The sequence below is a fragment of the Lasioglossum baleicum genome, chromosome 14, assembly GCF_051020765.1.
Source record: "Lasioglossum baleicum chromosome 14, iyLasBale1, whole genome shotgun sequence".
Classification (NCBI taxonomy): domain Eukaryota; kingdom Metazoa; phylum Arthropoda; class Insecta; order Hymenoptera; family Halictidae; genus Lasioglossum; species Lasioglossum baleicum.
Window position 1 is genome coordinate 3,160,705 of NC_134942.1, and position 24,417 is coordinate 3,185,121.

The following is a 24,417-nucleotide window of genomic DNA, read 5'->3' on the forward strand; positions in this document are numbered from 1 at the left end:
ATAACTGTTAGTAGTTCGAGCATTTTGCTGCTACGTGGAATGGCGCTATGTTGCGATTTTACGGCACAGATATATCGTTCCGCGTTTTGTATTGCATCTTATGAAAAGCGCGGCACGATCATTCCCGCGAATGTTTGATATTAATTAAGTAACTAATTAATTTTTAATTATTTCATCATTTTGTGGAACGTATTCCTATAGATATATATATATCGATAGAGAGTGAAGGGAAAGACGTGTACAACGTTTCGAATATCATTTTTTTATTAACGTTTTGTCAGTTACAATTTTGATTACATACATATAATGTGGATTCTTCTTTAAACACATGTCGCTATGATACAAATGACGAGGATAAAAATTTGGAGTGCGTAAAAATGTAATTAGATGACAATTCTTTTTTTTTTGTTTGTTTGCTTTCTTTCATCCCTCTCTCTTTCTCTCTGTCGCTCTCACCCTCGCACACGCTCTCTCGTTCTCCCTTTCATTCTTTTCTCTCTCGCTCTCCTCATCTCTCTATCTCTCTCACTCTTTCTCTCGCTTTCTCGTTCTCTCCCTTATTACTTCATTGGTCATGGCGATGGGCCAACTTTGAATGTATATTAATATAATATACCGAGCTGGCCCATGTCCACTAAAAAGGGGCGGGGGGTAAAGTGTAATTAATCCCTTGATTGCGATTCTCTTTACTCTCTTACATCGTCCCTAATTCGCTAATATTTTGTGTTTCTCTTTCATTTTGTTTCTCTTCGTCCTTTATACACTAGATCGATGCGCGTTCGTCGCTCGAAACTGGTCCGGTGTTTTTAGCGATCGATCGACACGCTGATCGAGAACCTCAATGTTTATCTTACACACACCGACCACGTAGGCACGGATTAGTGCCAAATTCAGAGGACAGGATATTTACAGGTGTGAAACGGGAACGGCTTAGCACGGCTTTGACACTCTCTCATCCCTCTCTCTCTCTCTTTCATTCGCTTCGATGCTCCCCTCGAGCTCCCTCCCCGAAATTCATTTGTTGCGTATAAAATGGAAATCAACAATAATCGGACAACTTTACGTCTACTTAAAAAAATCAATCAGCTTCAATCCACCGCGAGTACCGATCATTTCGAACAAAGGATTGCTTCGAAAAGTTCGAGACAACGTTACCCGATTTATATGCAACAAGGTGCCGGGCTGAAACGACGAAGCGTCCTCTTGGTCTCGGCTCCGAGAGGGGGGAAGCTAAACTAAGCAGTTCAGTCTTTCCTCTCCGTCGCAATCTAATCCCGCAAAAAAATGACGTTTCAACTTCCCCCCTCGAAAGCGGAACCGAGGAATTCCCTCTCGAGTTCACCGGAAGCGATCATACTTACAGACAATCGCAAAATATTCAGCTTTGCCGAACCGAGTTTTGCTAATCGAAGCTTTCGATCCGAGGTTGTCGAATTCGGCGAGCAACGAGGGATTTCGGAATCGCGTTCACGACCTTCGATCATCCGGGGGGAAGATCTGTCCGAGGATCCGCGGGAGATAGAGCCAAGATGGCGACCGAGATCCCGCGCGACGAGAATGGGGAGAGCAGGGTGGAGGAAAGAGGATTCGGTCCTCTGAACTTGGAACGACGCTCTATCAGCCTTCTCTCCTCGGCATTCTACCGTCTTCGACCGGGTGGAATCGAACGCTGATCACGGTTAGGGTATCGCGGTCTCGATCGTGATTTCTCTGGATCGCTCGCGGCTCTCCAGTCTTCGGGGACCTTTTCCACGTGCTCGGCTGCTCAGTCCAAAGGCCGCAAATAACACTTTCCTTCGAGTGTGCACCGTAACTCCTGCGTTATCCCTGAGCCAAAATCTACTTGGGACCTTTCTGACTCAGGACCGAAGCCTCTCACGCTCTTCCACACTCTCTCTCCCTCTCTTTCTCGAACGTGATCGCTTTCGTGTTGGTCGACAGTCGCTGTGGACGGAAAGGAATCGATCTTTTCTCCGCTCCGCCTCCGGGGAACTCGTCGGAGAAGAAATCTCTAGTTTCGTTCGTAGGAACTCTACGTCGCAGCGGAAAGGACAGGTCTGTCGTGCGCGAAGCGACCTCTCTTCATCACGTGAGTACGCAACAGAGGATATCGCGTCGCTTCGCGCGCAACAGCTTCCGGGAACTCGGTCGTGCGTTTACGAACATGGGCGCCAAAGATTTCTTTCGCGAGGATTGCTGGGAGGATCGACAGAGGGGATGACGGGAGGGGGGAGCAAAGGGAACCGTGGTCGCGTTCGAGTGAAGAAAAGACGGAAAATCGATCGACGAGGGGCACCGGACCCCGAGAACTTGACTCGAAGTACCCCCGGGATCCCTGTCGAAGAGGTCCAGCTGTCTCGTCGCCGTGTCCTCTCCTCCCTTCTCCTTTTTACACAAGTTTAAAAACTAATTTGTAGCATTCTCTCGGGGGAGAGCCTGGACGAGGACGCGAACAGTCTCGCGAGCGTGTTTCCTCGACGTCGCACAGCTCTACTTCGCCGCGTTAGCGTCCCGCTCTCTATCTTCTCTCCGAGTCTCTCGCTGCTATGAGCGCGCGACGCTAACGAGGGAGAACGATGCGCAAAACTTCGCGCGCACCCCGAAACGCATCGCCAGGATTCCAGAACGACTCGACGACGCTGCGGAGGCTAACACCGCGGAGCCTGGCTCTTCCGACGATACTTTGGTCTAATTTATTTACAATAATTTCATTCCGGTGGCGGTTCCCCCGCGGGAGAGACGGGAACGATCAACGAAAAGGAAGGTGTCCTCGTTCCGTGTGTTTCCGGGACGATGTGACCCGATATGATCCGAGATCATTCAGGATCCATCTCCCTCTTGCGTCCTTTCCACGGGCGGTAATTAAAATTTCTTCTGCCTATGTATTTTTACTCTCTGACGCTTCTCTCGTGTGTCATATTCTCCGTTCTCTTTCTCTCTCTCTCTTTCACACATGTCGGTTAAATTCAATTCACATTATTAGGGTATAATAATTAATTAATTAATTAATTAATTATAATAGTGTCATTATAATTCGTAATAATATACAACATTTGTCAATAGATCATTTATCCTAAAACCCACTGCATGCTCGTGTCGAAATAATCATTTAATCCTGCTATCGCTCGCTCTCGTTTCATTCTTACTCGCATTTGCGCTCGCGTATACGCACTCGCACACACACAGAATTTCTTGCGTTTGTGTTTTCCAGACATACAGCTTTTGTTTCTTCTTTTTAATTATATTAGAAATACCCCTTTCTCTCTTTCTCTCGCACACACAGAATATCTTTCATTTCCATCATTTCTGTTCGCACACTCTCACGCCGTGGGACTGTACTGGCTTCACGCGTAGCTTATCTATCTAATTCAATGATTTGTAGTTGCAACCGTATGTGTGTCCACTGTGTGCGCGTGTGTATCCCTGTGTGTATTCACTATTCGTGTGCGAACATGTCTACAAAATCTTGCGCTCGGTTCCTCCATTTCCGGTTTCGTGTAGAACACAAATGTTATTCTGGCACACAAGATGTCCGCTTGACCGCGCACACCAAAATGGCCGCCGGTCGATCCTCGACGTCCTCGTACAGATCGGAGAATGGAAAATAATCAACGTCGCTTCTTCTCTCGATTTATTCTTTTATTTCCGAACACGTATATCTGTACGTATCTATGTTCGTGATTGTTTGTGTGCGTGTCTGTATGTCTGTACCTGATGACGTGTAGTGCATGACGAGTGTGTGTAAACGATGACTTTGTACATATTCGAAAGAAAATTCTATCCTTCACCAGAGACGCGCGTCCGAAGTGGAACCACCCGAAAGCGCAGAGTTCATGGACGTGATGAAACGCCGACGTTCGTGCCCCTCTTTCTCTCTCTTACTCTCTTCTCTTCACCCCCGTCGTGACCCTACATTTCCCGTCGACCTATCGATCCTCCGCAAACAGTCATACTTCTCGTTCCCCAAACGGTCCGCCTACGCCAGCCACTCTCTCACTCTCTCTGCGCATACGCTCGACGACGACGCGAACCGATACAGGCGGAACGACGTCGAGCCGTTCTATACGATCGTCTCTTTCCCGATTAACAAACTCCTACAAGATCGAAGCTCGAACCGGTCCCAGGATCCACCTTTTCGATCCTCCAGTTCGTTCGAAGATCAATCGGCTCTGTACAAAATCATGGAAGCTGACGAATGGATCCAATCGGTCTTCTCCGATCGTGTCTCGTTCGATAAACACAGTTTCGATAGACTTATTCTTTACGAACTAATCACGATTCACGCTGGCTAGAAAATCTCTGTTTTCGGTTCTATGATTTTCGACCCTCTCACAGGCTGAAGAATTTATCCAATCGATGCCTATATCGATCATACTTCGTTCGGCGAGCAATTCTCATCGAGTACCGAACGAATCATGATCGACGCTGGCTAGAAAATTGTTCGACCTTGAGTTCCACAGGGTCGAAGATCCGTGTTTTTGGTTGTACGATCTTCCAGGAAGCTGAGGAATTTATCCAATCAATGCCTCTATCGATCATACTTCCTTCGGCGAACAATTCTTATCGAGCACCGAACGAATCATGATCGACGCTGGCTAGAAAATTGTTCGACCTCGAGTTCAACACGCACGAAGATCTCTGTTTTCGGTTCTACGATCCTTTGACAGATCGTTCAACTCTCTGACAAACTGAAGAATTTATCCAACCAATGTCTATCAATCATACTTCGTTCGATGAACAATTCTCATCGAGTAGCAAACGAATCATGATCGACGCTGGCTAGAAAATTGTTCGACCTTGAATTCAACAGGGACAAAGATCCGTGCGTGTGGTCGTACGATCATAACTGTTCGATCTTGTAGAAGATCAGTCGAGTTGGATAAAACAACAGATCCCAATGGATGTCCATCGATAGTGTTTCGTTCGGCAAACAGTTTCTATCGATCCTGGCGGATCGAGCCATGATCGATGCTGCATAAAAAGTCGTTCGAGCTTCGATCTCTGTATCGCGAGACGAGTAACGCGCGAAAGGGGACACATACTGTTCGGGAAACGGTAATTGCAAATGGTATTTGATATCCGCGATCGGCAAGCAGAGCTCGTACCAACGTCGTGTTTTCCTGGTGACACCAGTCAAGGATGAGAGAAACTAATAAATATATTTATAGCTCTATATGCATATGTATACAATAATATATACGTGTTACGTGTGATGTGATACGTGTCACGATACAACTAGGGCGATGTTCCTTTTCTTACAATTACGATTTAACCGTTAGCTACGCGAGCGACGACTTCGAGGTCGACGAGCAGGCTTTTCACGACTTCCGGAACCCGAAGAAGGGGTGTGCGGGGATGCGATAGGAGGCTGTCCTGACTTCCTCATGCTTGACAGTTCCGAGGGGACAGCTGGAACGGAAAAACGGAGCAGAGAAGAAAACACAAGAAAGAAGAAAACGCGCGATGGCTGGTGTCGAAGATCGCATTCGACTTCGAGAAAGTCTTGAACCGCGTTCCCAGCTGACCAACGGAAACTCTTTCGCTTGGAAACGATCCGGATCACTCTGACACTCAAACAGTTTCCAAACCTGTTTGCGAAATACTTAAACATTCCATGGAACTTTCTGTAACAAAAGAAAATCCCGGTCGTCAAAATCTTGTGATCTGTCATTACAAATTTCAAATCTTCGTAGATACAGATCGGGTCAAACATTACAAAAAAAAAGAAGAAAAAAGAAAGAAATCGCAGATGGGAACGCGACGAGGAGCACGCTTTCGAACCGCGTCGTGTCAATATAATGCCCCGAGAGCTTGGACAGCTAGAGAAGGAAGAGAACACAACGAGTCACGAGGATTAATACAAAAATAGGAACAAACGTATAAGCATACAATGAGGAACATATACATATATATATCATGTACAAACGTAACGCGCAAGGAACTTCATACTAGAATGATTCTTCACAGTGTGTACGTAAAAATCGGTGCCGCGTCGACGTTTCCTCTGGGAAATCTATACGTGTCTCTTTGCGTGAGTGCGTGTGGCTGTGTGAACGTGTCCGAGGTGTGATGTCGCGTCGATATGGGAGTTAGATCATCGCGCGCGTGATTTAACCCTGTTGCTGCCAGCGCCGGATAGTACAGCTGGGATATGTGAAAACATCCAGGTTCACGAAAGAATCAAATCGGCCCGCGGCAGTTCTCGCGCGAACAACCGAGGGCAGATCGATCTGTTGGCAGCAAAAGGGTTAAACTGATAGTCTAGAGACAGTTGAGAGAGTCCGGGGGCCGCGGCGGCGACCAAGACAGCATACAAGGTGCTGCTACCACGGTGGAAACCAGGAGAATCGGTCACACAATGAATCCGGACGTGGGTACGCGCTGTGCTAAGGGACTTCGGCTGGTCCCAGGTGAAACTGGTCGTCGTTCGACCAATTTTCAAAGCTGGAGCAGCTTCTCCGCCCGGTGTTCGCGATCGTCGACCGTCGGTAACAATGTAACAGCTCGCGAACATTACGCTTTTCGTTACAGAAGGTTTCAGAGAGTTCGAGGATTCGGTTCTTATCAATTACAGGACAATCGGGGCCTGTGCGTTGGCGTTCGATCGGGCTCCGCGCTTCGACATCCTCTTCGATTCCATTCGAGACGGTCCCGGTTCCCCTTGCACACCCACATCGATATCTCTCACACTCTCTTTCATCCCTCATTCAACCCGAAACCCCCTCCCCTCATTCTCGACACCTCGCACCCACGCTGTATCTCTCTTTCTCTCTCTCGCATACGTTTGCACAATACGTCGTACTTACCTTATACCTCTTACAATAACGTTTTTTTTTATATTCATTTATTCTATTAATTATATCAATACTGTTGACGGATAGAGATTCATTCACAGCTCGCACCAGAGCGAATGATCGTCTCTGCCGCAGCGCGTGGCGTTTTTTTTACCGCTTTCTCGTTTCTTTTCCCTTTACTCGCTCTTTCTCTTTCGCTATATTGTTCGCATCTTGAAACCTCGACGCGTGTGTACACGAGCGCCCCCAATCCCCGTTCCCTCGAAAAGCCCTATTTTAACCCCCCTCCCAAAACCCACCCCGCGAGATGCGCGTGTTTGTTCACCGCCAGTCAATATATCCACCCCACCGTTCTCGTTTGCGTTACTCGTTTTAATTATACTTTTGTGTCCGTAGTACGCTGAAACCGCACAAAGTCGACGTGTCGATTACGTTCTCCGTTCTTTTATTATTATTATTATTTTGTTTTATCACACGAGCTAAAAAAGAAAAACGCCGGCCTCGTCCTCGTCGCTCCACGGGGTTCCAGAGGAACGCCTGGCGTCTATGGTGCTTCTCGCTTCCATCTCCGGACCCTATTTGTTCTGCTCCCGGGTGTCACACTTCTATATCGAATCGACTGTGATCCTTCAAGATCTGTTCCTGCCGCTGATCCTTCCCTGCCTCGTGTCGTCGTCGTCTTCCAGCGCGGGTTCGAGGATCGAGGAAACAGGAAAAGAAAAAGAATCTTCGGCCTCGAGACGGCGTGTCGAAACGGGTTCTGTCACAGTACACGAGGAAAAAAGACCTTTCGGAATCGGAGAGCAAACTTGGTCGGCAACCCATCGTCGAGAAACGCTTCGGAGACACACGCACACCATACGCGCGCGCCAGTCTATCTCTCTCCCGCTCTATCTCTCTCTCTCTCTGTCTCTCATTCATCCACTCTCATACAGGCATACTTTTTTCTCTCTCTACAACTGTTTTCGTTATTCGTTTTAAAATTCCGAGCCGTGTCCGTGGTGGTGTCGTCGCGCGTGCAGTTCTCCCCGGAAGCAGCGGAGGATGATGATGATGATGATGGTGATAATAACGACCGTCGAGAGGGTCTCGATCCGATCTCCAGGTCCCGAAGAAGAATTTTCGGTTCTCGAGCAGCGGACATTGTTTGTATTTGTCGTCTAACGTGTTCGTCGTCATCGTCGCCGAGATGCTATATCACTTGTGACCACGCTGGGCTAGGAAGTACTCGATCTGCTGCAGGCAGATCAGCTGCTGCATCAAGCTCTGCAGCGGGTCTTGGCCCTGAGATTGGGGTGCACCGGCTGCGGCGTGTTGCCCTTGCTGGAGCGGCTGCGTCATGCCTCCACCAGTAGGCTGAGTAGCCGCCGGCGGCAGCATCGTGCCGGCTTGGCCCGACTGCTCGGCCAACAATTGTCGCTGGAGCTGTTGCGCTTGGTAGTGGGCCACCGCGACCAGCTCCGAGGATTCCATCCCCATGGAGGCCGCGGCGGCTGCGGCGGCCGCGGCGTGGCCTAGCTGCAATTGCTGGTGCTGCTGCTGCGGATGATGGTGGTGCTGATGATGCTGGTGCTGCTGCTGCTGGTGCTGGTGGTCCGCCGGGTGATGATGGCTCGGCAGGCCGGTTTGATGGCAGGCCATTGGGTGGTGCACGAGCCTACCGGCTGCTCCGGAGCCAGCCGAGGCCAAATAGGCGCCGGGGAGGTTAGGGTTCTCGCCCCGCTAGGGAGCCACGTTCTTGGGCCTGCGCCCCCGTCGCCCCCTGGTGGGGGGGCGCGGGGACTCCTGGCCTCACTGGCTCACCGCGGGGCTCTTCTTGTCTTGTTGCTGCTGACTGGCGTCCTGCGATCCCTGTACACCCCCTGACGCGCCTCCTTGTCCGCCTTGAACACCCTGCAACAGGGTCACACACGGTTCCCTTAGCACCTACGGTTTTTTGTTCGCGCGGTTCTATCGTGTCGTCGGTCCTTCTATCGTGTCTCTGTTTTTGTCCATCCGACTCGAGCAGTTTCTAGAGAGAGAGTATACACCCGGGCTGTCCAACTCGGGGGCGAGTGAATTCGGGCTTTCCTTTTTTTATTTTTTCTATTTATCACACACACACACGCTCCAGCCACGCTTAGCCGTGACCTCGTTTCGCTCGGCTCTGCGCTCCGAGGTTGTCTCTCAAACCTCTCGCTCCGTTTATATATATATATTTTATTTTTTATTACTGTTGCTGTGGCTGTTCGAGTTCTAACGAAGTTCGTTTTCGTGCGCCAGCAACACGCCCACCCGTGGGACAGCACGGGTATACACCTATACGCCTAGCGAAGCCTGCGGATCTAGAGCTCTTTCAGGACACTGCCGGTATAGCCTGGAAAAGCAGAGCAGATCGTTTTTAACATCAGAAAAAGGGGGGCACAACAAGAGCAATCGAGAGCGAATCTCGGGAGAACGAAGACAGTACGATTTTGTACTATATATCGACTATCTCTCTCCCTGCGAACACACACCACCTACTCTGCTTGACCTAGCCACCAATCTAGGAGATAACTGAAGGATCAATTTACCTGACTACCAGGTCCTCCCTGTGGCGGGCCGGGACCGCGATCTGGCGGCCAAGAGTTGCCCGGTGTCGGCTCCGAATGGAACTGATGGGGGTGCGGAGGTGGTCCACCAGAGGTATCGTGACTATGGGGGTCCAGACTGTTCGTCGCGTCGTATTGCGTGTTCTCCAACCTCGTGATTAATCGCTCGTCCTCCTCGCCGAAGTCGCCGCCCATTAGCGATGGCTCACCAACCACCATCACGTCCTGATCGGGAAAAAACGAATCGTTAGATTAACTTGAAAGTTACGCTACTGCTGAAAAGTATCCGGACACTTGCGAAAACCATCCCTAAAAAATTAAATGATTTTTTTCTAACCTTAATAATTTGATCACGATGGTGAAAAAAATGTATGATACGAAGGAGGTAAGTTCGTGTATTTTCGTGTTTTTTAAATCTGAATACCTTAATTAACAACCGAGAAAAAAAATGATACAGTTAAGGGTATTTACCCTCATATCATCCTTATACGAAGAGTTAGCGACTTAAAATTTTAGGGGGTTATCTTTCAACCTAAAACTAACCTAAAACCATTGTTTTCCACATAATATCAATAAAAATTGTGGGTGGGGCCGTTGGACCAATCTTAGTCTGTTTGGTGTTGGATAGTGTTACCAGTATTTGTATCGAAAAATTCTCGGAATTCGCTCTGCATCTTAGAAACAAGACAAAGTGAGACTTGAAATCCTTTCAAGCACCGAGACCGTTCCACTAGATTTTATATTTGTGGATAGAAATTATACTACAGCCATTTGCAAGTGACAAAATTGTTCTAAACATTTTTCCTAGTTACATAAACCACGTGTTGCAGAGAAAAAGGAAGTGTCCGGATATTTTTGAGCGGTGGTGTACGACGTCTAGAAGCTCCGAAGGGAGGAATACCAGGATTGTCTAGAGATTGTCTAATAGATTCGGTTTCGAGGGTTGAAGAAGCGTGCTAACCTGCGACGCCAGAGAAAAATTAGGCCCTGGCGATCTCTTTTTGCTGGGCGCTGGTGGCGCGTTGTTGCCCGGGCCCGAGGTGCTTCCCTTCCGCTTTCTTCTTTTGCTGGCCGGCCTCTGGGACTCTGTAAGAATATGTCGGCGATGAGACGGTCGCACGCGCGCGGGCGTCACTAGCTGACGGATGCTAGCCATGTAGCAGCGCGCTAAGAAACTTCAGACCGCTACCCAGCATATTGGACCTTTCTCCACAATCAAAGGTCTCTGACACACACAAGCATGCATGCATCGGTGGACAGACAGAATAGAAATATGGTAATAATGTACACGTCTCTATGAGAAAAAATGAACGGTCATCGTTCGCCATCAAAAGCTATATATACTATAAGAAAAAAGAGCGCCCGCACTCACGTAATAGAATCTTTACAGAGAAACACGCATCGCATATTATTTACACGACTGTGATCTGATTTGTATAAGCGGCGATACGCTCGGTTCCATGATTTCGCTGACCTTGAGAAAGAAGAAGAAGGAGGAGTAGGAGAGAGCATGATTCGACGAGGGAAACACACACCGGAGGAACGGATAACGGTCGGAGGAAGGAACGACGACGGCTACGGCGCGGCGGCGGTTGGAACAGGAAACGCGGTGCACGTATACGCATGATAAAAACGATAGATAAAAGCCCAGCGAGAGAGAAGAAGCATGTGTGGAAGAGGTGGTGCACGCAACGCGTCGCCGATCCTGCAAAAATCAAGGAATCGCGCTATCTAAGAAAGATCGCACGATCCCGCGACGACGACGGCGGCTGCCCAAGCTTTTCGTGAGCGAACACAATCTTGCTTTTGCGAACGCTCTCGCGTGGCGCCGCCGCCGACGAGGTCGGAGGATTTATTCACATGGGGAAAGAATCGTGGGGACGCAGGAACAGGGTGTGACCACTGATCGGACTGCCACGACCTTGTAACAAACCATTCGTAACGCGAAACTTACGCCGAGACGCATCCGAAATCGTTGCTGTTAATTGTTGTCAATCGTTATTATTGAGATAATAACAATTATTTGATAAGAAATTATTGTAAGATGTCTTTAATAGAGCACGCATTACAAGAGGAACCGCACGAGGTCTAGATCAAATTATTCTTGTCATTTTTATAAAGGAGTACGGTAAACTGTGTACTATTGCTGTGGCACTGCACTAGTTAGTGACACTTTTGATTTAAACGGCAAATATTAACACTTCACCTACCGGAAGCCTATTAATAGGATTTTCAATAATTATGCTGTACCGAAAGAAAGCATAGAAATATTCTTCTACATTGCAATCTTGAATGAAACTATTAGATGACTTTATTGAGGGTGACTTGTTAGTTGTTAGTTAGAAAAATGTCTATTAGCTTATAATAATAGCAAGTAAAGCTCGTTTAAACATTACAAAAAATGATAAAAAGATTTTGGCTTAAGATGCCAATCATTTTACAGTCTACCCTAACTGTTCTAGTTAGTTTTGAGGCTCGGTAGGATTAGCGTGAACTTGCACCATTTTCTAATTGCAAATTCTTTCGGCGTTCAACGTGGAATCGTGCTACGTTCGGTTGATCTTCGTCACACCCCTCAAGCGAGTATTGCGGGTCTGGATGGATTAGGATGAAGGATGTTCCGGCCGTGGAAAGCGATTGGAACCGAGATTCATGACGCGACAACACGACGACGATTCTCCGTCGTTAGTCCCGATCAAAAACCAAATCCTGCGGTAGACTGGTCGGCCGTTTGGCTCCACTGGCTGGTGCTTCTCATGTAAAGCAACTGTTCGTCTACCTCTCTTACCCGGCGGGGCAACCATCCTCTGCCATTTCTGGAACAAGGTCGTCTTCAAGCAGTCCCGCGGTGACAACGCGTACGCCTTGTGCCTCGACATCAGCTCCTGCATCGGCTCCAAGATCACGCATAACTGGAATCATCAATAGATCATGGTCACGTACGGCGTCTTATAGCTCGGAGATCAATCCCCAATAAATGTAGCTTTTATCAGTTGGGAACGACGCACACTGATCCACGCCCCCGATCTAGCTGTTCATTTGGTAAAAAAGCAACTTGCCCAAATCGATGTTTATTGAATGTAATTAGAATGAATGTAATTGAATGTAATGAAAATTGTGATTAGAACAAACATTTAAAAAATCAACATTTTATATTGATATAAATATTTTCAATTATGAAAATATTGAAATGAAAGATGAAAATATTTTTAATTATCCTTATAAAATCCATTACTTCAAAAATGATTGATTATCGTGTTTATTTAAAACCTGAACCTGATTTATCAGACACTTCCGGTAATCTGAGAAAAAAATGTTTCAAACAAAACTTGATCAACATTCAGCAGTCTACAAATTCAAATCGAAGAAATTAAAAAAGAAATTTTTAATGCATAAATAATTAAAGTCACCTTGAATTTTTAAAAGTCAATGTGTATTTTTGACTTCATAATATTGACTTCATAATACCTTTAAACTTTTAAATAGTGCTAAAATATTAATGAACAGCTAGACCAGTGTGCGACGAGGAGGATCAGTATGCTGCGGATCTTTATGCGAAATAAACATTGTTCGCGTCTTACTTTACAAACGGAATCGTCTGATGTGTCTGATCATTAGACTGGAAGAAGGAATATTATTATTTCGAACTCTTTAGAATAATTAAAAGAAGAAATAGCCTCTCACAATTGATACAGACAATTTTTATTTCACATTAAGGTCCGCAGTCTACTGATCATCACCGAACGATTCTACTTCCAACCTGACGAATTTTCGACGTCAATATCTTGGAAAAGAAAGTCTTATTCGAAACAAGTTACTTCCACATATTCTAACCCTCTATGTCTGATCATGGCTAGTCGATTCTCCTGAAGATCTCAGTGAAACAAACTTTCTTTCAAATCATCTGCTGTTCTAATTGTTTTTCCAAGCACTTTATAAATCACAAAACGATTCGCAATCCAACAATTCGGGTATCGAACAAATGTTTCTGTGACGCTGGAGGGATATAAACAAATGTATTCAAAACTGATGGATATTATTCGGAACAGTTAGAACAGCCTGTGGAACTGGGAAAAACCGTATGCACGCGATCTCGGCCCGGGTCTCGCCCATCAATCACAATCGAAAATCGAAATCAAAGCCGAAAGAGTGTCGAGTGCGGAGGGTTATTTAATGCGACGCGACTTCGACGTGGAACTTACTCATGCTATTAATATGAAAATTATCGTATACGGCCGTGTACAGGTTGAAAATAAACTTGCTGAAATATATTCGGGCGGCGGCCCGCAGCAATGCCGGTCTCTCGCGCGCGCTCCCCCAGCAAATTAAATTCGGTTTACGTTTGCCTTGTAATAAAACTGGGAATCCATTTTACATTATTATTGCTATCATCATTAATGATAATAATAACAATAATTATATTATTATTATAGAGAGAGTAAGAGCGTTATATTCCGGCGGAGCCTTTGCGTTATTACGATGACAATTAAAGTAATCGATGGCGCGTGATTGGATGATAGAAGAGAGAGAGAGAGGGAGGGAGAGGCTGTGGCGGGTGAAATTTTACGAAAATTCGGTTTTAATTAATGCCGCGTTAATATCGCTCGCGATTCCTGATCGACTCGCGGAGAGCTGTGTTCCGCTCGCAATTATTCGCCGCGATAGCGGATCACGAACGGAGTCGAAGAATTCTCGAAAAATATCTACGAGAATAGCGTTCTCGCGACAGCTTTCGATTAACGACACAACAATCGTTTCAGCGAGCGGAGAGCAGCGACACGCGCGAGTGAAAGCGCTTCCGAGCGTGCAAAGAAGGTGGATCGTAACCCGGATACACGCGGCCGTACTTTCGCGAGCCGATCTCCGCGATTTCCGCGCGATTCCCGGCCCTTCACGTTCTCCGAGATCGTTCGTTCTTCGATCCTACGTTCGTCCACACCTCGCTGAATTATTCATTAACCCTAATTTTCGTTACCGACGCGACGTTAAATCGTCTCTCAGCCGAAGTCTCAATCCCCTCTCCCAACATTGTTCTCCAACGTTAAACTCGCAGCAGTCGTCCTTGTATAACGACAAACGCAAAAATAAGACGGCGAATAAATTGTAGATCGATTTCCATTTGCTTCACGTCGTAATCGGAGCATTTTTAATCCGCGAAAAAACGCATCGTTTACAGAGATCCTGCTCGACGCAGACGCTACTCAAGGGGTTTTTTCTCGTGAAATTTCAGTAAACCGGTTCCGCGTTATAACGGATCACCAAAAACGTATTAAAACAACATCGGAATATATTACCGGTGTCTATGCGAGCAAACGTTTCGTAATTTACAGGTGCCGGGAATTAAACAGGAACTTATGGCTCGTCGAGGGCTTGATTAAACTTCCCCGCGCCGGTTTCCGAATTTATTGTTGCGCGGATTTGCGCGAACGATTCCGTACGATATCGGTGTCTATTGACAAAAGTCGAAGCGTACAATTTGCAGAGCGGAAGCGGTTGTGGAAGGAGAAAGAGGGGGAAATGTTACTCACCCTAAGGTAGTTCAGGGTGGAATTAGTGATACCCTGCCTGGTGATGTTCTTGCTGAGCTGCTCGAGCATCGACGGGTCTTGTTGCATTCCGACCATGTTCCTAGGCACCAGCTCCTTGTGCGACCTCACCGACATGTGCCACGACTTTATCCTCATAAGGTCGTCGAAGGTGAATTCCAATATTAATCTACCCTCCGTGCATACCTGCGGGAGAAAGAACATTCAATCTGGCTGGTAAACTACACCCGATACACATCGCGCCGGTAATTAACATGATCTCGACCGTCGACGGCATATTACGCCTACCCTCGTTATCACAAAATACCCGAAAGCTGCCGAAAAGCTCGCGGAAAGTCGCCCGAATGTTAAATCTCGTAAATATTCCTCTTGGCGATCGCTGCTGCGCGAATCAGTCGTATAGGCTGTGCGACCTCGTCGAATTATGAATCTTATTGCTTGAAAATTAATTATTTAATCTGTGCGTGGTCTCAAAAGAATTTAAAAATTGGGAGCTTGTAGATATTGCGTAAGCAAACCAGGATTGATATAAACATCGATCGAAATGAAAAGAGTTGCAGCTTTTTCCAGCAACCCCCACGGCCATTGTATTTAGTTCTGGTGTAAACTAGAAAATTTTGTATCTTTATTGGGTAACTACTCTTCTCCAAATATGTTTTTCAGTAAAATACGCTCTCCGATTATTTTATCAGGCAGTTTATTTTACGATTTTTAGCAACGAGGACTCCTTGATCCGTTCTTAGCTGAAAACGCGGTTACCGACTCTTTTTACGATATTTAAACTTCCCTTCTTTAATAGGACGATACCATAAAAGAAACTTTTCTTATCTACATGCTCCTTTAGCGAGAGCTTCATCTATTAATCGACTTCCGATAGGAAGTTTGAAAATGCCGAAAATTGAAAAATATTTTAGAGCATCCTGCTTCAGGGATCAAGGGATAGACTGAAATAATAAAAACAGTGAGGTCTGTTTAGGAATAACCCCTTGCAAGCACCGAATGAAAATAGTTGGTCAATGACCAAAATGTGGTTCAAGCGAAATTTAGACTGAACACCGCTCGCGTGGATTATATGGAGGTGGAAACGATTCGGGGGATAATTCCGCGGCCGTTCGGTTATTAAATTCGAGCGGATCGTAATGATCGGTGATTCGAAGGAGCGACGAGCTCGAGTGTTCTTGCAGCAGTCGGCGAGAGGAGAGACCACTCGACAGTTTATCAGAGTTTCAATAACGCGAGGCCGCGAGAGAGAGTGTTCTCGGCCCTTACCTTCGTGAACATCTGTTTCCCGTGATGCGTGACCATAACGCAGTGATCACAGTCGAGGGTTATGCTGGTATTGTGAAATGACTCCTTCGGGTGTTTCAAATTGTAGTAAAGTTCCGTCACTCCGCCCTCGAATATCGAGCGGAAGTACCTAGGTATTAACGTCCTGCCTATCGCTGTGAAACAGAAATAAAATCATCCGTTAGAAGAAAAAAAATCTCCGAGCAATCTCTTAAAAATACAATGAACTCGATTCACGCAGAACCGATTAAATTTTTATCGTGACATAACCACCCCCGTTCACATTACGTGTAGCAAATCCTTTCGTAATCACAATTTCATAGGAATAGTGTAGGTAAAATCATCCCCCGATGAACTAACTGCACCAGAATCTGCGCCAATGCACTAATTATTTTTTTTTAATGATTCCGTCTAAAAAACCACCCCTATCTACGGGAACTCCGATCAATTTTGGTGTACACAAAAGTAACACTGAGCTGTACAAACTCTGGGCATTATTTCTACCAAAAACTACCTCAATCCACACACAAATACATTTTTTCCAGTTTCCAATTTCTCCGGAAAGTTCCATGCGGAACAATCTATGTTGCGCATCACATTTTTTTGACATGTTCAATTTCTTTCATCCGTCCTGTATCAAACCACGCCCACGCGTAATAGATAAATTCAGTGTTTCTAATTCTTTGGAAATATTTTACACAAAACCACCCGTTTCATCCACACCGACTATAGTCAATGTTTACCCACACAAAACAAACCCCTGATGCATAGAAGTTCCACGCAATTGTCTCTACAGAAAAGCACCCCTATTTATACAAACCCTGTGCACCTCTTTCAATTTTCCAATTTCCCCTGAATGTACCATGCAAAACCACACCACCTTTCTATGCTTACACTATCAAGCCTTTTGACAGGTTCAATTTCTTTAAACTGTTCCGTATCGAGCCACCCCTGTCTGCAATAAATAAACGCAGTCAACATCTAGTGTATAACTTTATGAAAATGTTCTGCAGAGAACCTCCCCTATCTACAGACACTAAATTCAATATTTCTCTTCGCCAAAACAACCCCTAATTTGTAGAAAGTCAGTTCTTTCAGAACCACCCTCATTTGTACAGGCTTTACAAACTCTCTTTGAAATTCCCAATTTCCCTAAAACATTCTATGCAGAGCCATCACCTTTCTATACTAATACTATCAACTGAAACTGTCCAGCACCAAATCACCCCTATCTGCAATAAATAAACGCGGTCAACCTGTAGAGTCTAACTTTTCGAAAATGCTCTGCAGAGAACCTCCCCTACCTACAGACACTGAATTCAATTTTTCTCTTCGCTAAAACAACCCCTAATTTGTAGAAAGTCAGTTCTTTTAGGAGCACCCGAATTTGTACAAGCTTTACAAACTCTCTTCCAAATTCTAAATAATACTCGATAAATATTGAACTGAATGAAATATATAAATACACGATAATCAAGTCTTCCGGCATGTATAATTTTCTGAAACTGTTCAGCACCAAACCACCCTTACCAGTAACAAATAAACATCAACATCTGATATGTCTGTCAACTTTTCAAGAACAACCTATACCGAACCTCCCTTATCTACTGTGTCGAATATTACTCCACACTAAAACAACCCGTAATTTGCAGAGAGTCTACCCAGTTCTTCCATAACCACCCTAATCTACACAAGCCTTACAAACTCCTTTTCAAATATCCAATTTTCCCGGGAACGTCTACTCGAACCTACCCCTCCGAGTCCGTACCGATACAATCAAATTCACGATCTGCCCCTCGGAACATTCTACCCCGAATCTGCATAAGCCCGCGAATTTTTTGGCGCGTGCGAACCAACCGATACAAGTATATTCCAGCGAATTTTCCACGGGCAAGAAAACCGCCGAATTTTCTCGTCAAAGCGTGGAAATACTTTTCCGGCGGACTATTACCGGACAATCGAGGGGATTCATTAAAACCGATGCAGCGTGCGCCGGTGCAGCGCGGAGCGGCTATACCGCGCGCTGTGCTGTGTCGGTGCAGACCGGAAGCGGACGAAGAGAGAGAAAACGTCGATAATGACACGGTGGATGGATAAACGAGAAGGGAAAGAGAGAGGGAGAGAAAAAAAAAGGAGAGAGAGAGAGAACGAGAGGAGGCTGGTGTGGTGCGCGCCGCGGATATAATGATAACGACGGTTTTCCACGATCGGAAAATTCTATATTCAAGGACGTCGAGAGCGCGAGCGGGTTTTCTAGCATAGATAGCTAGGCTAGGTAGGCTCCTCGCTCGCGGCGCATCTTATTGCATCGGTAATGTGCATCGCGGAGAGCTGTCGTTCGAGCTGGGACGACGACAGCGACGGCGATGCGACATGACATGTAATCACGTTGTTACCGTGCATTCAGCGTCGCGAACGGAGAGGAGAACGCATTAAAATCCGCCGGCTGCAAAATTGCTCCGCGGTGGCACGTAATTATTTCGAATGCCCGCTCCACGCTCGCGCTCGTAAATATCCGCCTGCACCGAATCCCGACTCTCTCTCTCTCTCTCTCCCTCCCACCCCCTTCCTTTACCTCCTACTCGCTCTTTTCCCGTTCTCTTTCTCTAGCTTTCCACCGAAAAAAGGATTCCTGGCTTGTGCTTACTGTATCTCTTGGGACCATCCTCCAGGCAGAACGTCAGGGTTAGCGTAGCGTCGTCCTCGAAGAACTCGGTCGCGAACGCGTCCCACCAGAGGTTGTCGCTTTCCTGCAAAGACAAAGATCGTAATTAGTACCGCGAAATGTGTTTATAATTGTTTATATTAGCCGTGTAAATACATTCGGCGCCTTTACATATATTCAATTGTGATTGCGTTTCGAATTAAAATTTTCTCCCGCCGCTTTGGTGTTTTAAAGCAGGCCTGGGCGGCGCTGGCTCGCGGAACAGTGTTGCAGGAGAAGGCTTTGAACAGGAGAAGGAAAGAAACACCCACATCTGTTTCGCGAGCCAGCGTCGCCCAGGCCTGTTTTAAAGCATCAACCTTACCCTAAAGATTTTACGCTAATTGGTACAGAACCTGAAAAAACAATACTTTGCACCATGGCGTTTAAGAAACAGCACATTCGACACTGTATTCAGTTTGCATTCGAGTCAAAGAAAAATGCTGCTGGGGCTACGAAAATGATTTGTTCCGCGTTAGGTGAAAATGCTGTAACCTATAAAACATGCAAGAAGCGGTTTCAAAGGTTTCGTAGTGGAAATTTTGATCTCGGTGATGGAGAACGCAGTGGAATGCCGAAAAAAGGGCTGGGCGAGGAATTAGAGCAATTGTTGAATGAAAATCCTTGTCAAACACAACAGAAACTTACTGAGAAACTTGGTGTAACTCAACAAGCAACTTCCGTTTGTGTATTCCTTTCTTTTGTTATAAATAAGGATCAAAAGTATAATCAGAAGGCATCGAACTTACTTGTACACCTAATATGTGCTAATTTGATACCGAGTGGAATAATCAAGTGAAACCAGACATCAGACCACAACCCCTACATTCTACCATTTTGGAAAGTCGCGTAATTTCCTTAAATTAGAAACAAACGAAATTTTTTTACATATTAGAAGTTTACTAAATAACGTCAAAATCGTGCGTTTAACTGATTTAAAAAGTCCCAACTCGATTGCAGAAAAATGATACGATTTTTAAACGTGGTCGCATACTTTCGCACAACTTCATCGATGGCAGCGGGTGTTCGCAAACATGAGTCAATTGTGGCGGTCGAGGGAGCGACGTTCTTACGATCCGCAAACAGTTGTCTGTAACGCGAGATCCGCGCTGTTTTCTTTTGCGGACGGCTTCATTTTATATCCTACTTCACTCTATACTTCCGGTCAGAATCGCACACGATCGTAATCCATTGTCGCGAGAGCGTTCCGATTTTTCCAGTAAGCTCTCAGTTTTCAAAACAGCGCGAAGAGATCATCGGTAAACAGCGGATTTTATGCACCGATTTATTAGACTCCGGATTTTCGAGCAAAATTAAAATTGTCTTCGTTAATTGCAAGACATGCTTTTCTTCTCTTAACAATCGTAACGAGAATAGAACAATTGGATTTACGAATTCTTTGACACTAGATTTACGGGATCCGGGGAAATGGCGGATCCTGAACTGTTTAGCACTCGAATGATCAGTTTTATATTTTTGATTTCACAATTATTCAAATTATGAAGTTGCATACATCGAAATTAATTCGATCTCTTTATCCAAGCACATATTGTTATGAAAGTTGCATAGAATTTAAATATTTTTTATTGTAAGAAACGTTTTATTAGTGTTAATTTACGACTATTAAAAGTGCAAGGATGCACGCGTGAATAATTATTTATTTCAGCACAAATCGCAATAAAAATTGACGGAAATCTCGATAAATGCGAATTACTTACACGTTAAATGTCTTCACTGTTATATTCTACATATTTGTCATGAATGCATAAAATCCAGCCTAGTAAATATCAACCCCTAACAGATTCTTAACCATCAAGGAAATATCTATGTTGACAATGTAATGACAATTTTTATTTTGCATAAAGACGCAGAATAGACAATTCTCCCCAAAGAAATTGATCTTCCCGGAGGAATCACTTCTTCCGAAGAACTGGAGATGCGTGGGGGATGCAATTACAAGCCCAAGTGGGAGGGGGAAAGGGAGGAGAATCGGCCACCGATTCCGAATGAAGCAGCGTCGCAATTGTCTCTAATAATGACCGATATTGCGAGCGAGCTCGGCTTGCTCGAGCGTGAACCGTTTGCACCGTCGCGTCGCGTCGCGTCGCGTCGCAACTGTGTCGCCTCCCCCGCCATATTTGTATTATTCTACCTGTACGTGCACGTATATGTCTCTCTCTAGTTCTGCGTATGTGTACGCTGCACATAGAACTGTATATATGTAATACGTAGGTATATGTATATGTATCGATGTTCGTCGCGGCATGAATATTTATAGCGTCGATACGGGACGCTTGAAATTTTTACGTCGTAACGCGGATCGTCACGTCGTAAAAGCTCGACGGACAATAGACAACGCACTGGGACCGATAAGCTTCCTCCGATATTTTTTCGTCGACGTCGGAAGCTTCAGATCCGACCTCGACGTCCATCCTGCGACCCCCGATGTCCGAATCAATGAGAAGATCGACATTCGGATAGCAGAACAGCTGATATTCCCGTGTTTCTCAGAGAATTAGGTTTGTAGGTTTTTGAGCAAGGGTGTCTACCAAATTAATTAACTCAGAGTACTATATTTACTGTAGGAATGATATTGTCTGAAATTACCGCAAAAATTTACTAGGATAGTTGTAATCATGTAATTTAAGACTGGAACCCTGAGTGTTCCACAGAAGCTGAAGAACAGAAATTATGTTGGGGTCGTGAGAGACCCCAGGAGCAGGAAATTGCTACAGCATTCTTCAAAATATCGTTTAAATTATTGAAGATGTTGGTGTCTAATCAATTACTAACTATTTCAGTATTGTATGAGATATTACTTCAATTTCATGTGCATAAAACGAAAAAAAATGATGTAGAATGTTTAATTTTGGAGTTCAAAAAGATCCGAGTGCAAAGAGTTAACTCTATTTTAAATATTTGAAAGAGAGACAGAGAGAAGCATGTAAAAGAGAAAAGGAACTAGAGGATATTTATGAAAGTCTTCCAACTTTTTCTGGTTGTGTAAAAAATGCATTAATCTACAGTCCATACTTATTACGAATCAATTTAAATTGCGGAAAAAGAAATACAAGTAGCTCGGACAATAGACCGCCTGATTCTATAGTGTTTCGAGTTCGGAATACTGAACGTTCGATGCATCAGAATGCATTTTGTAAGCCTCGTCGGTCGTCCCGTGAATGGTCAGATACGCAGACTCTTTCAACGCTAATCGCGTGACAGTAAAAACCAATTCTGCTACTTTGTTTTACATACAGAGTGATGCACGGTGGCATCAATTTTCGGATTTACATCACAGTGAGATAGATAACGAGCCGCGAATTACGTAATGGCTGGTGGAGCTACGTAAGAACCAGTTGTTTCGACTAGTTTAATGCAGTCGGGCTCACCGAGGGGTAGAAAAATACTGCGAGATTTATTCGAAATGAAGAAGAGCTGCTTCTGGGGAACCTTCTGGAACTGTCTCGCGATCATTACATGCTCTCGACACGAGGGGGACCTGGCGAAACGATCGCCAACTTTTCTACGTTCGAATTATGATGCTTTCGTTCGTTAGAAAGTTTCTTCGATAACGAAGAAATATTATTAGGTTGGCAACTGAGTTCGCGACCTCCACATTTTCTCAAACAAAGTCATTTATATATATTTCTCAAGCACGAGTATTTTATATCAAATTAATCGCAAAATTCAGAGCTTTCCGAAGATATACAGTTCAAAAGGAATAGGTTATAACTAGACTGCGGATCTTTATGCAAAATAAAAATTGTCCGCATCGATTGCAAGAAATAAAAACTAAATTGATTGTTACTTCTTCCCTTAATGATTTTAACAGAGCAGAACTCACATATTGACATCTTCAATTTTGAAAATTTTTCAACAACTTTGAATATCGTCTACTCAATTTTGCTATAAATGCATAAAGATCCGCAATGTAGTTATAATGATACAATAAAAGGATTGGGAAACAAAAGGTCGCGAGTTTAGTTGCCAACCTAATATTAATGCTTCAGTGAATTCGTGCGATGCATTTAATTCAATTGTACTCGAGTGGCAGATCAACCCTCGCGTTAATAATAAAAATTTTCTATGATATTCAACAATGCTGTCGCATTCGATGCGTATTTTCATACCTCATAATTTTTTTCTTTATCAATAAAAATACTAAAGAAATTCAAACTGGATACCTGGTTATTGACCCAAGGGTTCAATGTTGAATATTGACCAGAGAGAAATCATTTATCACAGCGACTTCGACGAAAACATGTAAAACAAATGAACTAGATCAAATAAAACTAATGCTTGTTCGCCTAGAATTCGATGAGCATTCTTCTGTTTCCTGTTTCGTGGCAGCTACAATTTTTCAAGCTCGATAAAATCGTCAGGAAAAGAGAATTAGCGGTCTAGAACGGTGTAGAACGAGGAAAGATTGAGACGTCGATCGCGATCGCCGTGTTCGAGACACCCTGTATGCGACCCCCATTTCCGGAAGCTGGATGCATCGACGGAGTGCATTCAGCGGCGGTTCAAGGTCTGCGTTTCCGCGAACGGAGCGGTAATTGCAGGTGTGGAGGGCGGTTCGCACGGAAGCATCGGTAGCTTCCACGATCGACTACACCTGATTACGCGGGAAAGAAAGGATCGCGCCGCCGCCGTCGAGATTAACGATCGAGCTTCCGAGGCATCTACGCGGAGAGCAATACGCAGCAGTCGCCCGCATAATCCTGGACACGAAATCATGTCTCTCCGTTAATCATGCATTATTAACCCCTTGCACTCGAATGGCGAGTCTGAGGCGCCAGTAAAAATTGCCACACCATTATTCAAAACAGTTTTAATATTATTAAATTCGTCTCTGTTTTCTATAAATTGTGAAAAGCTCAACTATTATATGAGAAAACTGGTTAAACTTGATGTACAGGATACAGTACACAGTGTAAGAAAAATTACATAGAATAAAAATGATCTGGGTTGAAAGAAATGTCTTGATTTTCGAATTAAAATTGCTTCGAGTGCAAAGGGTTAACACCTCACTGGACAACATCCAGTCACATTAAAATTTCAAAACGGACTCCACTAGACGGTCACAATGAAAGATATCGACACATGTAGATATTTATGCGAAAATAAAAATTGTACACGCCAATTATGTACAACGGACAGACATTTCGTTCTTTCCTCAGCCTGTGGAGGGCTTGGGAATTGTGCATAATAAATGGTACAATAAATGTTTCATACAGAAGATTCGAGTCTTGGAAAAATGCCGGACAAAACGATTCCTAATTCTATCTCTTTCATGATTACTGGAATTATAAAGGTGTTATCCTCACAGTTGATTGTTACTTAAATCACTGTAACCAGCTGAGAAAAAAACAGCATTCTCGAATCACTTTAACTATTCTACTGTTTCAAATTGCATTCACTTTCCTCGCAAGTGCACAAACTCCACGATTAAATAACATATTACATCGATATCGAGTGGGTGGAATTGCAGAAGAGCATAATCTGAATTTTTCATC

The 24,417-nt window shown here is 44.8% G+C and overlaps 2 protein-coding genes across 8 annotated transcripts in view; both read right to left on the reverse strand.

Moving 5' to 3' along the window:
* Window positions 1-246: 246 nt before the first annotated feature.
* The window catches only part of Chi (LIM domain-binding protein 2 Chi), a 198,856-nt gene continuing 174,685 nt past the window's right edge, over window positions 247-24,417 (reverse strand). For 4 of the 7 annotated variants that reach the window (XM_076438382.1, XM_076438381.1, XM_076438375.1 and 1 more), the window contains 7 exons: window positions 18,845-18,947; window positions 16,180-16,352; window positions 14,893-15,096; window positions 12,144-12,276; window positions 10,326-10,450; window positions 9,347-9,589; window positions 8,548-8,687 (listed from right to left, as the gene is read on the reverse strand). In XM_076438382.1, coding sequence (XP_076294497.1) covers window positions 8,586-8,687; window positions 9,347-9,589; window positions 10,326-10,450; window positions 12,144-12,276; window positions 14,893-15,096; window positions 16,180-16,352; window positions 18,845-18,947 — 1,083 coding nt within the window. In that variant the 3' untranslated portion in view covers window positions 8,548-8,585. Of the gene's footprint in view, window positions 5,625-8,547; window positions 8,688-9,010; window positions 9,151-9,346; window positions 9,590-10,325; window positions 10,451-12,143; window positions 12,277-14,892; window positions 15,097-16,179; window positions 16,353-18,844; window positions 18,948-24,417 lie in introns of those variants that run through there. The other 3 variants (XM_076438380.1, XM_076438376.1, XM_076438378.1) reach the window with 3 other exon arrangements.
* On the reverse strand, window positions 7,704-8,435 carry LOC143215831 (uncharacterized). The gene has a single exon (XM_076438387.1). It carries the CDS (start codon window positions 8,433-8,435, stop codon window positions 7,992-7,994), a length of 444 nt encoding a protein of 147 aa, XP_076294502.1. The 3' UTR covers window positions 7,704-7,991.